We start from the raw sequence: 14,359 nt of genomic DNA, 5'->3' as shown, positions 1-14,359 counted from the left end.
CCTCGAGGGCCATTATCCCAGTAAGGGAGCCCGAGTAGGTTAATGAAAAACTGTTGATTGGGCAGAACTTGTGTTTATTGTGCATGATCAAAATGCTAGTTTTATAATTTTCCTCTACGTAAAAGTAAGACACATCAGTGTGTTTTAGTTCATTAGCTAAGTAAAGTTAATAAGAGGCTGTTACCAGATCTTGTGTGCGTGTGGACTGAGTCTAGTGCCCACAAAATCTAACAAGTATTTGATCAAACAGTCAGTCTGGTTATAATAATCATTCATGCATTAATCTGCAAGATAAATCAGCCAATCTGCTGTCTTTGATAAAACTATTAGCACCCCATTTTCAGAGTGCATGAATTTAACTATTCACAAGACTTGTCCGAGCAGGTTCAGACCCCTGATACAGGTTACTTAACTGGAAGTTTTTGTCAATTGGTCTGTCTATAGTAAAACCAGATGGTAGCAGACCTTTTTCTTGCATTTCATTTAATAGCAACTCTGATTCCTGCCTTCTGTCCTCTTTGCAAAGGCCATTGATCAATTCACAGTATACACGTGCATCAGGGGTTAGACCCTTTTCTACCATTTCTCTCTGGAGCTTGAAAGCTTCCATGATATTGCATAGTCTGCAACGTCCATCAATAAGTATGTTGTAAGTATTTAAATTAGGTACCAACCCCCTCTCCACCATTTTAATAAAAAGTTCATGTGCTTCCTGCATCTTGCCTTCTATGCAAAGCCCTTTGAGCAAACCATTGTAAGTTATTTCATCAGGAAAAATATTCTTTCCTTTCATTTCATCAAACAGCTCAAATGCCTTGTGGAGATTACCAAACTTAGAGTATCCATGAATCAGCAAGTTAAAAGTGACTACGTCTGGAAACAGATTCTTCTGTAGCATCTGATTATACAATTCTTCTACTTTCTGCATTTTGCCTACCCTGCACAGCCCATCCATTAATGCATGATATGTAATGGCAGTAGGCTCAAGGCCTTTCTTTTGCATCTCCTGGAAAAGCTGAAAAGCTTTGTGGGTATCACCTGAGCTAGTGTACCCATCAATAATCGAGTTGTATGTAACAACATCTGGACTCAAACCCTCATCGACTAACGATGTCAAAAGATCTTCAGCTTCCACCATCTTGCTTTCCTTTCGAAGCCCATTTATGAGTGCATTATAGCTAATGATATTTGGCGTAATGCCATTTCTCTGCATTTCATTATGCAAGCTGAATGCTTCCTGCATGTGACCTAACCTACAGTATCCATCGATCAGTGTGTTGTAGACTTGTCTATTTGGTGAAATATTTCTACTCGTCATTTCCTTCAAAAGATCTTCAGCTTCCTGCAACCTACCTTCTTTACATAATCCATTTATCAACGCACCAAATGTTATAACAACGGGTGTGAGACCCTTTTCTTGCATCTCGTCGAGCAGTCTGAAGCATTCCTCAATGTTACCACTCTTAGCATGCCCATCAATCAATGTATTATATGTGACAGTATCTGGGACCAAACCGACTGTATAAATCTCCTTCAAGAGCTTCAGAGCCTCTTCAATCTTAGATGTCCTAGCAAGTCCCTTAATTAATGAATTATAAGTAATGACAGTCGGCATGATGCTTCGTTTTCCCATCTCCTGATGTAACCGGAGAGCTTCGTCCATATTCCCTAGACTGGAGTACCCATCAATAAGGGTGTTATAAACAACCTCATCAGGAGCCAAGCCCCTTCTAGTCATTTCATCGAAAAGCTCTTCTGCTACCCTCATTTTACCTTGTTTACAGATTGCATTGAGCAAAACACTGTATGTAAAAATACTAATTGCAAAACCATCCCTTACCATTTGCCTGTGTAGCTCCAGAGCACCATGAATGTCTCCAAGCCTCGAATGCCCATCAATCAATCTGCTGAAGGTGACATTGTCTGGCACCAATCTCAGCTTCAGCATTTCATTCAAGAGCCCTTTTGCTTGTTCAACCCTACCACTCTTGCAGAGCCCATTGATCAAGGAATTGTAAGTCACTAAATTTGGAGACAGACCTTGCGCCAGCATACAACCCCGAATCTCAAAAGCATCTTCTAGACTCCCAATTTTACAATAACCATCAATCAGAGTATTATAGGTGATGTGATTAGGAGACAACCTTCTGCTTAACATCTCATTAAAAATCTTCCCGGCTCGTTCCATATGCCTCCTTTTGCAGAGACCATTGATGATCACATTGTAAGAAAAGGTATCAGGCTTGTAGCCCATTTGATCCATTCTAGACAACAATCCAATTGCTTCATCTAATCTTCCTTCCCTAGAGAAAGAATGAATTACTTTATTAAAACTAAATACATCGAGAGTAACACCCATGTTCATCATCTCAGAGAAAATCTCCCAAGCCTTTTCAGTCTTCCTAGACACAACCAAAGCTTCAAGAAGAAAATTGCACGATGAAAGAGAGGGTAGAATACCATGTTCTTTCATAACGGAGAAGGTTTCTGCAGCTTCTGCTATCATCTTGACCTCTACATAGGCATTCATGACCAGGTTAAAAACCGCTGGTTTTGATTGCGGGGTAGTCATGAAAGCCCTGAAAAGAGCCTGTGGAGTAGTGTTGCAAGTTCTCAATAGCACCAGAGACCTCGTTGCAGCTTGGACTGAAGCCCATCTTCTTTGTTGAAGCTGCCCACATATTTGTTTGACGAGCTCTTCCTCTTCTCTGCCAGAATCGACATGGCTTGTTGAGGCCGTGTTTGACGAAAGGGCAACAGAGCTACTGATGCTTCTCCAACTAATTCTATATTGAACCCAGTTTATAAAACAACAGGAAATGGGTTTCCATGCTACCCATCTCCTTCTGTAATTGATTCTTTTTGTTGCTTGAGTGAGAAAAGAGAACAGTATTCTTCTTTTTTTGATCTCCATCTGTGATGCTCTAGCAGGCTGTAATTAACAAATTTGATAAGCTTATTCTGCAACTTGTGGTTACAAATTTTGATAAGCTGATTCTGCAACCTATTGCATTGCATCTGCTGCTCCATGTATCCAACAATTCTGATGTTCTATAATTTTCCATGTCAAATGTACTAGCCCTCGCTTTCATTTTCCGTCCCATTATATTTACAGTTCTCAACTTTGCTCGCGACCATAAAACCCTTTCAAACTCATGAACTTTTTCATCCGCATTCCAATTTTATATGAATCTGAAGTCTATTTTAATACTGCTTTGGCCACACTTAAAAATTAAACTAAAACAAATTTACAAGTCTAATTCAAACACGGAGTCTTAAGCTCTCAACTTGTGAAAGAACGGTAGATGATACTGGGAATAATAAAGAAATAATAGAAACGCTATTTGTTTCTTTAGTTAAAATTGGTATTCATTTATCTATGCTATACCTATAATATGAGATTTATTTCCTAATTGAATATGTGATCCAAGTAGGCTATGATGCATTATGAGGATTTTTTACTTTGGAGTTTAAGTGTTGATGTTATGATGCATAATGAGGTTTTGCTTAGCATGAATACCTATTAATTCGAGTGTTTTCTAAAGTAATGTTGATTATTTGTAGCTCCTTTATGTTGTGTATTGATGCCTTGGTATGTTTATATGTTTTCTCTAGGTCTTATGCTATATTATTGCTTCATATTAGTATTTGTGCACCTTGAGATTAGTGATGGTTGCTTGGATGGTTGAGATGTTCTCTATAGGAGTGCTTCGCACTTTTGGCACACATATCTAGGGTGCATGCCTTGGGAACTTTATTTGCAAAGTGCATATCTTGAGTGGCATTCCACTTGTGCACATATTCCTAGAATTCCCTTTCTTTTTGCCCATGGCTTTTGATATGATGTGATGATTTGAGCATTTGGTTTTGTATTGTGGTACATGGCGATCAATAAATCCAATGCTATAGCCCCATTAATGCGCGGGGGCAATATATGTCACCCATTGGATAATGTACTTGGATAAATCTAATGGGTGGTATATATTGCCCCCTCGCATTAATAGCACTATAGCGTTGGATAATGTACTTAGATAAATCTAATGGGTGACACATATTGCCCCCTTGCATTAATAGGGCTATAGCATTGGATTTATTAATCATTGTGGTACATGGTTTAGTTATTTTTTTTGCTTATCTTTAGATAATATGTCACCCTTTATGCACAATTATCTAGAGTGCTCCATTTCTTTGCACACATTCTTAGGGTGCATGCATTAGAGGTTACTTCATTGCTTGGCACATGCACATGGCACATTCTTTGAGGTCATTCTTGTAACATACCCAATCCCTTAAGTAGCATTAAGGATGTCATGAAATTTCTTTTTTAGGCACAAATTTAAAGGTACTTCTAAGCTTTAAGCACAAAAATATAGCTTTTTAAAGTTTCTTAAGGGGCTTACCCTCTCCTTGCCATGTCAACATCCATACAAGTGACATGGCAACTTACCTACATGGCAGTCATACCTCTTATGGGTTGTAGAAATTCTATGTAGATCTGAAACTGCTTATGAAATTTACTATATCATAAGACTCAAATCTACTCTACTCATCTGCAGAAAGCAATTCACGATCGAGAACACATATCATAAACATGCACACAAATTTAACACACATACATAGATATTTATCTAGTGGAAAGGCTCAAAACCCCTTCCTATATGTATTGCATTAATCAAAGAATGGAGAAGAAATACAATGCTTGCTTAAGCCTGGGCAACCTCTGCAAGTGTATAATCTATCCCTCTAGATAATGAAGGTATGCTTGTTCTTAATGATACTAACTATCAGGAATGGAAAGAAAGGATGAAGTCTAAGTTAATGGCCCTTGGAGTTAATGTTTGGCATTTAGTATGTAACGGTTAAACTAAAACTGCCCCACTAGGTGAAGAATTGCAAAATAATGGTCAAGCATTAAATGCAATTTATTGTTGCATATCTATTTATGTATTAGAGAAAATTATGAATTGTAAAACTGCAAAGGAGGTATGGGACAATCTGCAATTCATCTATGAAGGAGAAAGAAAACATCTAAAGGAAAATTCCTCATCAAGTAAACCGACTGGTAATCCTCTTTCTGAGACATCAAATGAATCTAGAAGAAGCTATGGTTTATCAAAAGATGAGAGTGATCATGAAACAACCTTTGTTATATCAGATGGAGTTACTAATTCTAAGAAGAAGATAGGTTAGAAGAAGTACTAAATCTTAGAAGAAAACATACTTCTACTTTAAAAAAGATTAACAGTCTTAAAAATAAGTTGCAAGAATGTGAAAACAAGGATCATAAATCAGTAAATGTTGTAGAACAACTTAATGAAAGGAAACAATATTTTGAAGGACTTGAAGTAGAGACCATCTCTCTCAAATTAGATCTTGAAAAGTCAAACAAGTGATATGAGGAGATACTTCAAGTATTTGAAGAACAAGAGAATGGGCTTAAAGAAGAGATTATTGAGTTAAGAACACAACTAGAAGAAGGAAGAAATATTGAAGAATGAATGAAGAAGCAGTATGTGGAAAAGTTAGATCAATGTCAAAGACTGGAGGTTGAGGTAAGAATTCTAAAAGGTAAATTAATAAAAAAATACAAAGATTTGAAATTCCATGATAGTACCAAGATATTTGACAATTTTCTTAATAGTCAAAGATCTCCCTCCATCAAATCAGACCTTGGTTTTCATGAATCTATTAAGAGAGAATCTAGTTCAAAAACCTATGCAAACAATTCTGAGGATAACAAAGAAAACTCTGAGAATCAGGTTAGAGAATTAAAATTCCAACCATACTGGCAACCAAGGAAGGTGAATTTTCAAATAAAATTGTTTACTCCCAATAATTGTTAGAAATTAATTAACAAAGAAATGAAAACACATACAATATTGTGGAAATAAAAACACATAAATGCATAAAACAAGAGAGACACGGATATATGTGGTTCACCCAATTTGGGCTACGTCCATGGAGAAACAACCAGTACTTCCTTTTATATTATCTAGCAAAATGAAGAGATACAACCTACAACAAATTTGTTGTAATTTCCTCTTCAATCTCACACAATCTCCTATATCTTTCTCACACATAATAATAATACACAACTGCAATACAATTCCCTCATATAAACCGAGGGTTGCTTTTTAGGGAAAAAAGCTCTAAATTAACATAACTTCTACCATTAGATCATTTTCCTAATGAACAACCCAAATTGACTACAAAATTACAATATTATACAAGGCAATTTTTCATATTTTTTTTAGCTTCGAAGGCGTTGCCCCCAAACCCCTGTAGGGGGACCACTACCCCTAGACCCCCTAGCTGAGGGGAACAACCCCTTCAGGCCCCCGTGGGGGGGGGGGGGGTAAAGTCCTCCCCACACCCCCCCACACATGGAGGGGTGTACAGTCTTCCTAGGGTATACACCCGGTTGAAACAAGACCTCTGAATCAAGAATATAATAAGGCTCCACACCCAACAATCTCCCACTTGGAGACTGATTATAGCAACTCCACCATTGCTTCACTTGCTGGATAATACTTCCACTTTGGACCTGGTTGTTTCTCATCTTCATCATCATACTTGAAGACTAATTGAAACTGAGTAGAAACTCAGTTTCTCCCTTGTTACAACTTTTGTTATCATATATGCAGGATTCTAGATAGTGTGCATATTTTCTAGCTTCAACTATCCATCTTCCAAAACCAACCATATGAAATGGTACTTGATTTGTATATGTTTAGTCTTGGAATGAAATGTTGAGTTCTTTTCAAGATGAATGGCACCCTAACTATCACTATATAACCTGCCCATCTCCTACTTCTTACCCAATTCATCCATAAACCTTTGTAACCAAATCATTTATTTACTAGCCTCTGTAGCAAAAATATACTCTGCTTCTATTGTTGAAAGCACAACAATAGTTTGCAATTTGAAACCCAATTGACAGTTGTTCCACCTATAGTAAATACATACCTGTGGTGCTCCTCATGTTATCTCTATCACCTGTCATATCTGCATCAACAAATCCCTATAGAGAAATGTTTGAACCACCAAAGTATAATGCTTGATTTGTGGTACCTCTCAAATACCTGAGAAACCACTTCACTTCGATCCATTGATATTTTCTTGGATTGTTCATATACCTGCTTAAAACTCCCACTGCATGTGCAAAATCAAGCCTTGTATAGACTGTAGAAATTTTGAATAATTTAACACATATTCAATGGAGATTATCCTGATCATGTACTAATGCGGAAAACATACACAATACATAAGCTCCTCTACGTTGATCAAGAATATAGCAGCATCAATAACAATAAAACATCAAGAGCATTCACACATTAACACAGTATGTATCACGGGGAAAGCATCGCGCTAAAAACCCCACACTATCTGTATATTAATGATTGAGTCATGTAACATTACACAGCATAATACTTCTCACAAGTATCTCCACCTCTGTTACACACAATACAGCTCAGATCTGATCTCCAAATCTCTTCCACTGCTTGCCTGCCTCCACTGCTCAATACCTGCTCAAGAACTGATGAGAATTGCTTCCCAAACTCGATTTTCACCTGCAAAATAGTCACTCACTCTTTGTGGACGTGAGCAAAGGCTAAAATGCTGGCCAAATACGTGAGCAAACTCATTGGCATACTCAATCCTTTGATTGTGCAAGATCGGGTGCACAACTATAGTCACAACTGATAGCAATCTGATTCTCTACCACCTGTCCCTGTTGAACTGAACATGCACTGACATGCAACTGAGTTAACTGATGTATTCTTTAGTTCTATTATGAGTTAATAATTACTTTAACAACTCATCATTAGTCTATCTGCAGTTAGACTAACTACAACCAGTTTAACTAAGTTAAACTGAACACAACTCCATCAACTGTACCTCCAGTCCACTAAACTCAACTCACTTGAGTTCTAACTGAAGTCATGCATGCAACAACTCAACTGACTCATAAGAAAAACGAATTTCCTTCTGACAGCTGCATGTGCCACTTCCGTAGCTCAAACTGAAGTGCTCCAAGAGAATAAGATTAAGTTTATTGTCCAAATATTATTGTGAGATAATAATATTTGACTTTTCTATTTTTTGACATCCAGTCTAAAAATAGACTTGATCACTCACACTGTGATCACTCACACTTTCATAAAAAATAGAAGTCCATCTATTTTTCCCAACTTGATCAATCATCCATAAACATAGACATGATCCATATGTCTAAAAATAGACATAGTCTAAAAATAGACTTGCGCCAAAAATAGCCTGCGGGCCCACTTAGTGAAGGCGACTCTTTTCACTAAGCTCCATCATCTTGTTGCAATCTCAACACTCCCTCTCGACAAGATATGGATTATCAGCAACCCCTATCCTGCCTCGGTGGTACTCGAATTTGCTCCTGGTGAGAGCCTTCGTCAGAATATCAGCATCCTGATCCTCCGTTGGAATGTACGAAAGTAACATGATCCTCCGCTGCACACAATCTCTGATATGATGGTACCTGATGTGCTTGGACCCGAAAAACCCGACCAAGATCATCCTCATCCACACAGATCTCTGCTTCCTGCTGTACCAAGAAACTACTGTCGATCCGATACTGAAGACCCCTCCTGATGTGCTCTTTCTGTCCGTTGGGCTCCCTACCCACTCTGCATCCTCCTGCCTGTACCAAGATCCATATCCCGATGTGCCTCTCAAGTGGCTCAATACATGCTTTCCCGCCTTCCAGAAGAGCTTGGTAGGCTTAACCATAGCTTGTGAAAGCTGGTTAACTGCATAGCATATATCAGGTCGTGTATTGACCAAATACATCAGCGACCCCACCAACTGTCGATAAACAGTGGCATCCACTTCTTCTCCCGAAGTGGCATCCTCCTTCCTCCAACCTCCAGGAAGAGGAGTATCAACAGGCTTGCAGCCATGCATGTTGAACTTCTCCAGTATCTCCCGAGCATACTTGCCCTGAGAAACAAACAGTCCACCACTGCGCTGCCATATTTCCAATCCTAGGAAATAGTGAAGGAGGCCCAAGTCCTTCATCTCAAACTCTGTAGCAAGATCCTTCTTGCATGACAGTATCAACAGCTCATCACCCGTTAGAATCAAATCATCAACATACAGTACAATGATAAGCAACTTACCCTCCACCACAATCTGGTATAGGTTCGGATCCGCCTCGCTCTTGGAGAATCCAAGTCCTGTGAAATAGCTGTCTATCCGTGTGTACCAAGCACGTGGTGCTTGCTTCAACCCATACAGCGCTCTCTTGAGCCTGCACACATGCGACTCACTGCTGAAGACTTCAAAACCTTCGGGTTGCTCAATGTACACCTCCTCCTCAATGACTCCGTTGAGGAACGCAGTCTTCACATCCATCTGATGAATGTGCCATCCCATCTGCGCTGAGAGAGCAAGAATCGTCCGTATGGAAGAATACCTTGTGACAGGTGCAAAGGTCTCCTCATAATCGATCCCCTCAATCTGTGAAAAGCCTCGGGCAACAAATCTTGCCTTGTACTTCTCCACACTCCCGTCAGCTGCCTGCTTAACTTTGTAGATCCATCTCGAACCCACCACTGATTTCCCTTCCGGTCTAGGAACAATCTCCCATGCACTGTTTATGACAATAGAATCATACTCTTCCACCATGGCGTCTACCCATGCGGGATCCTCCACAGCTTCCTCGAAAGAGGATGGCTCAGTCACAACACACTTGCTCATAAGAGCCATGTATCCAGTGTACCGATCAGGTGACTGTCTCTGCCTGCGTTGGGCTGTAGGTGGTCCTACAACTTTCTCTGCATCTTGAGCCAGTCGCTCAGCTTCTATCAAGCGCTTTCGCCCTCTGATGGTTGGCGCTGCATGAGTGGTCTCTTCCACTCCATGAACCTCGTCCTGTGGCTGATCCACGTCCTGAAGCTCATCCTTAGGAACTAATAGCTCCTCATCTGCATGCAAGTGTAGCTCCCTCTCAAGCGAACACTTCATGGCTTTCTCCTCCTGAAATTTTATATCCCGTCGCACAACAGTTTTACCACTGTCTGGCAAATACACACGATAGTTGTGGGGCGTATCAGTGTACCCCACAAATATCCCAACCTCTGCAGTCGGCTCCAACTTCTTTCTGGCATCCTTCGTCACATGCATGTAAATGTTAGCACCAAAAATCCTCAAATGAGAAAGATCAGGCTTCTTACCAGAATAAGCCTCCTCGGGTGTACTCAAGCCAAGTATCCTATGAGGACAACGGTTCTGCACATAAACTGCTGTATTGCATGCTTCCGCCCACAAGTGAAGGGGTAGGCCTTGATCATGCAACATTGCCCGTGCAGCACCCACAATCGTTCTGTTCTTCCACTCAGCTACCCCGTTCTGCTGTGGGTTATGGGGAGCTATGAGCTCTCTATGAATCCCTTCTGCCTTGCAGAAATCCTTGAACTCGTCCGAGATGTATTCACCACCATTATCGCTCCTAAGAGCCTTCACCTTCTTCCCCGACTCCTTCTCAATCAGTGCTTTGAATTCACAGAACTTTGAATATGTCTCGCTCTTCTTCTGCATGAAGAAGATCCAGCACTTACGAGAGAAATCATCAACAAAAATCACATAATACCTGTGTTTTGCTGTCGAAGCAACTGAGAAAGGTCCACACACGTCTGTGTGAATTCTCTCAAGGATCGTCGTGGCGTGACTATCCTTCTCGTGAAAGGTGGCTTTCACAAACTTCCCCAAAGTACACCCCTTGCACTGATCTGACTGCGCAAGTGTGCCTTTAGGAAGCCCTGTAGTGATCTGCTGCAGTATCTTCAAGGCTCCATGGTGAAGGTGACCCAATCTCCTGTGCCACAACTCGCCATCATCCCGGCTCACCAATCCTTCTGCCTTGCCTGCCATTGCTGCGCATCCATCTACATGCAACTGATAAAGGTTCCTCACTCGAACCCCTATCTTCCGGGTCTCACCAGTTGTCTTGCTGTGCAGGAAGGCCTTTCCCTCGCTGAAAACAACATCATACCCCTTGTCTTCTAACATCGCCACTGAGATGAGATTCTTCTTCAATCCTGGAACATGCATGACTTCCTTCAATACAAAGGGTTTACCAGACTCCCTCTCAAAGGAAATGGTACCGATACCGGTCGCACTGTATCTACCATCATCGCCCATCTCGATGTGCACTCCAAGATCTTTGTCCTCCAGATCAGAGAACAAATCTCTATCTCCCGTCATGTGAAAAGACGCACCACTGTCTAGGAACCACACTGATCCCATCACACTTGAAACCAAGCATGCGATCAATGAAAAATCAAGCTCAAACTGAGAAGCTAAAGCCTCTCCCCCTGCAGATCCAGCAGCTTGCTTGTTCTTCTTCTTCTGCGGACAATTTGTGGCATAGTGTCCATGCTGGTGACAGTGAAAACATTTCACCTTGGACATATCCTGCTTCTTGCCTTTCGCACCAGACTGAGAAGCTTTCTTGCTCTTCCCTTTCTTTGCTTTGGCAGCCAAAGCACAATTCTCTTCATCAGATACCTTTGATGAAGATCCATTCTCACCTTTATTGTTACTGAGTTTATCCTTGAGCGCCAGGTCGCTCTTGCTTTGGAATAACATTTGCAATCCGTTGAAAGACATTTTCAACAACACTGCTGCAAATTCGAATTTCCACCAGCTACCAACTCAACTGCTTCCGATCTAGAATTCGTGAGAACAAAATATTTCTCTTACAGAGATTGACTGTATGGGCTTTTACCGGATATTTCACCTTCCAAAGAAAGGATGAATCCAGAGGCTACCTGGCCCGATTACAGACTCTGCCTGAAGAAATAGAATGTAAACACTTTCTGAATAATAGATCTGATGATCAATCCTCACTTGATATCCTGTAAAAATCTCTTCTACAAATCAAGCAGCTCCGATACCATGTAGAAACTTTTTCTACAAATCATCTAGCTCTGATACCATGTAGAAACTTTTTCTACAATTATCTAGCTCTGATACCATGTAGAAATTTTGAATAATTTAACACATATTCAATGGAGATTATCCTGATCATGTACTAATGCGGAAAACATACACAATACATAAGCTCCTCTACGTTGATCAAGAATATAGCATCATCAATAACAATAAAACATCAAGAGCATTCACACATTAACACAGTATGTATCACGGGGAAAGCATCGCGGTAAAAACCCCACACTATCTGTATATTAATGATTGAGTCATGTAACATTACACAACATAATACTTCTCACAAGTATCTCCACCTCTGTTACACACAATACAGCTCAGATCTGATCTCCAAATCTCTTCCACTGCTTGCCTGCCTCCACTGCTCAATACCTGCTCAAGAACTGATGAGAATTGCTTCCCAAACTCGATTTTCACCTGCAAATCAGTCACTCACTCTTTGTGGACGTGAGCAAAGGCTAAAATGCTGGCCAAATACGTGAGCAAACTCATTGGCATACTCAATCCTTTGATTGTGCAAGATCTGGTGCACAACTATAGTCACAACTGATAGCAATCTGATTCTCTACCACCTGTCCCTGTTGAACTGAACATGCACTGACATGCAACTGAGTTAACTGATGTATTCTTTAGTTCTATTATGAGTTAATAATTAGTTTAACAGCTCATCATTAGTCTATCCGCAGTTAGACTAACTACAACCAGTTTAACTAAGTTAAACTGAACACAACTCCATCAACTGTACCTCCAGTCCACTAAACTCAACTCACTTGAGTTCTAACTGAAGTCATGCATGCAACAACTCAACTGACTCATAAGAAAAATGAATTTCCTTCTGACAGCTGCATGTGCCACTTCCGTAGCTCAAACTGAAGTGCTCCAAGAGAATAAGATTAAGTTTATAGTCCAAATATTATTGTGAGATAATAATATTTGACTTTTCTATTTTTTGACAGCCAGTCTAAAAATAGACTTGATCACTCACACTGTGATCACTCACACTTTCATCAAAAATAGAAGTCCATCTATTTTTCCCAACTTGATCAATCATCCATAAACATAGACATGATCCATATGTCTAAAAATAGACATAGTCTAAAAATAGACTTGCGCCAAAAATAGCCTGCGGGCCCACTTAGTGAAGGCGACTCTTTTCACTAAGCTCCATCATCTTGTTGCAATCTCAACACAGACCATTGCATACATTAAGCTTACAACTGCTTATGCATATGGAACTTTACACATATAATCCATTTCTTCCTAAGTATGGGGACACATTTCCTTAGTTTGAAATGGTAGCTATAGGTGTACTAACTAGTTTTTCCTTCTACATATTAAATCTTTCCAACACCTTTTCTATGTACTCACTCTTAGACAATGTTAATTTGTGATTTTTCTTGTCTCTAGTTATTCTCATACCAAGGATTTTTTTTGCAACACCCAAATCCTTCATTGCAATTGAATTTGCAAATTTTCTTTTGATCACATTTATTTCCTGCATGTTAGACCTTGCAACAAGCATGCCATCTACATACAATAGCAATACAATATAATTTCCATAATTTTTCCTTTTAAGATAAACACAATGATTAGAGTGACATCTAGTATAACCTTGTTTAGACATAAACATGTCAAATTTTAGATACCACTAGCTAGGAGCCTGTTTTAAGCCATACAAGATTTTCTCCAAAATGCACACTAATTTCTCCTTCCCTTTCATACCCTTGTGGTTGTTCCATATATATTTCTTCCTCCAAATCCCCATGGAGAAAGGTGTATTTACATCTAACTGCTCAAGGTGCAAATCTTCTGTTGCCACTAGACTAAAATAGTTCTTATTGAAGTCATTTTAACAACATGAGAAAAGAATTCATCAAAGTCTATACCTTTCTTTTGTTCAAACCCCTTCACCACAAGTCTAGCCTTATACCTATGTTTATCTCCATCTTCGTTCAACCTATAAACCCATTTATTTTGCAATGTTGTTTTACTTGCAGGAAAATTGATTAAGTCCCAAGTATTGTTATGCATCAAGGAGTCCATCTATTCTTTCATGGCTTGCTCCCACTTCTTCCTAGCTTCTATCTACACTACTTATTCATATCGTTATGGTTCACCAGAATTAGTGAACAATACATAATATAATGAAGGAGAGTACCATTCAGGGGGTCTTCTTATCCTGGTATATCTTCTAACACCACTTTCAAGTGTTTGAGGTGTTTGTTTGATCCAGGTGGCTCCAGACACATGCAGAAGTCCAAGAGGACTTAGGAATGGTCAAAAATCAAAGTGTTTGAATTATGCTTGAACCAAGTTCATGTTAAAGATCTCATCGTTGTGATCATGTTGGTGTGAACGGTTTGTCAATCTGAGTCCA

General features: G+C 39.7%; 1 protein-coding gene across 2 annotated transcripts; it reads right to left on the bottom strand.

Moving 5' to 3' along the window:
• Positions 1–285: 285 nt before the first annotated feature.
• Positions 286–3,181, bottom strand: LOC149198614 (uncharacterized). 2 transcript variants are annotated; one of them, XM_089402084.1, is made up of 2 exons: positions 2,461–2,572; positions 286–2,303 (listed from the first exon to the last, which is right to left on the bottom strand). In XM_089402084.1, exon 2 carries the CDS (start codon positions 2,261–2,263, stop codon positions 356–358), a length of 1,908 nt encoding a protein of 635 aa, XP_089258210.1. In that variant the 5' UTR covers positions 2,264–2,303; positions 2,461–2,572; the 3' UTR covers positions 286–355. The 2 variants fall into 2 exon arrangements, with proteins under 2 accessions (XP_089258210.1, XP_089258209.1); XM_089402083.1 differs by having other exon boundaries at positions 286–3,181.
• Positions 3,182–14,359: the final 11,178 nt, after the last annotated feature.

Source organism: Pinus tabuliformis, chromosome 2_1 (assembly GCF_031772625.1).
Source record: "Pinus tabuliformis cultivar Carrire ecotype Pingquan chromosome 2_1, CPIR1, whole genome shotgun sequence".
NCBI classification, from domain to species: domain Eukaryota; kingdom Viridiplantae; phylum Streptophyta; class Pinopsida; order Pinales; family Pinaceae; genus Pinus; species Pinus tabuliformis.
Note: the sequence above shows the minus strand (reverse complement) of the source record. Positions and strands in the feature narration are given on the sequence as shown.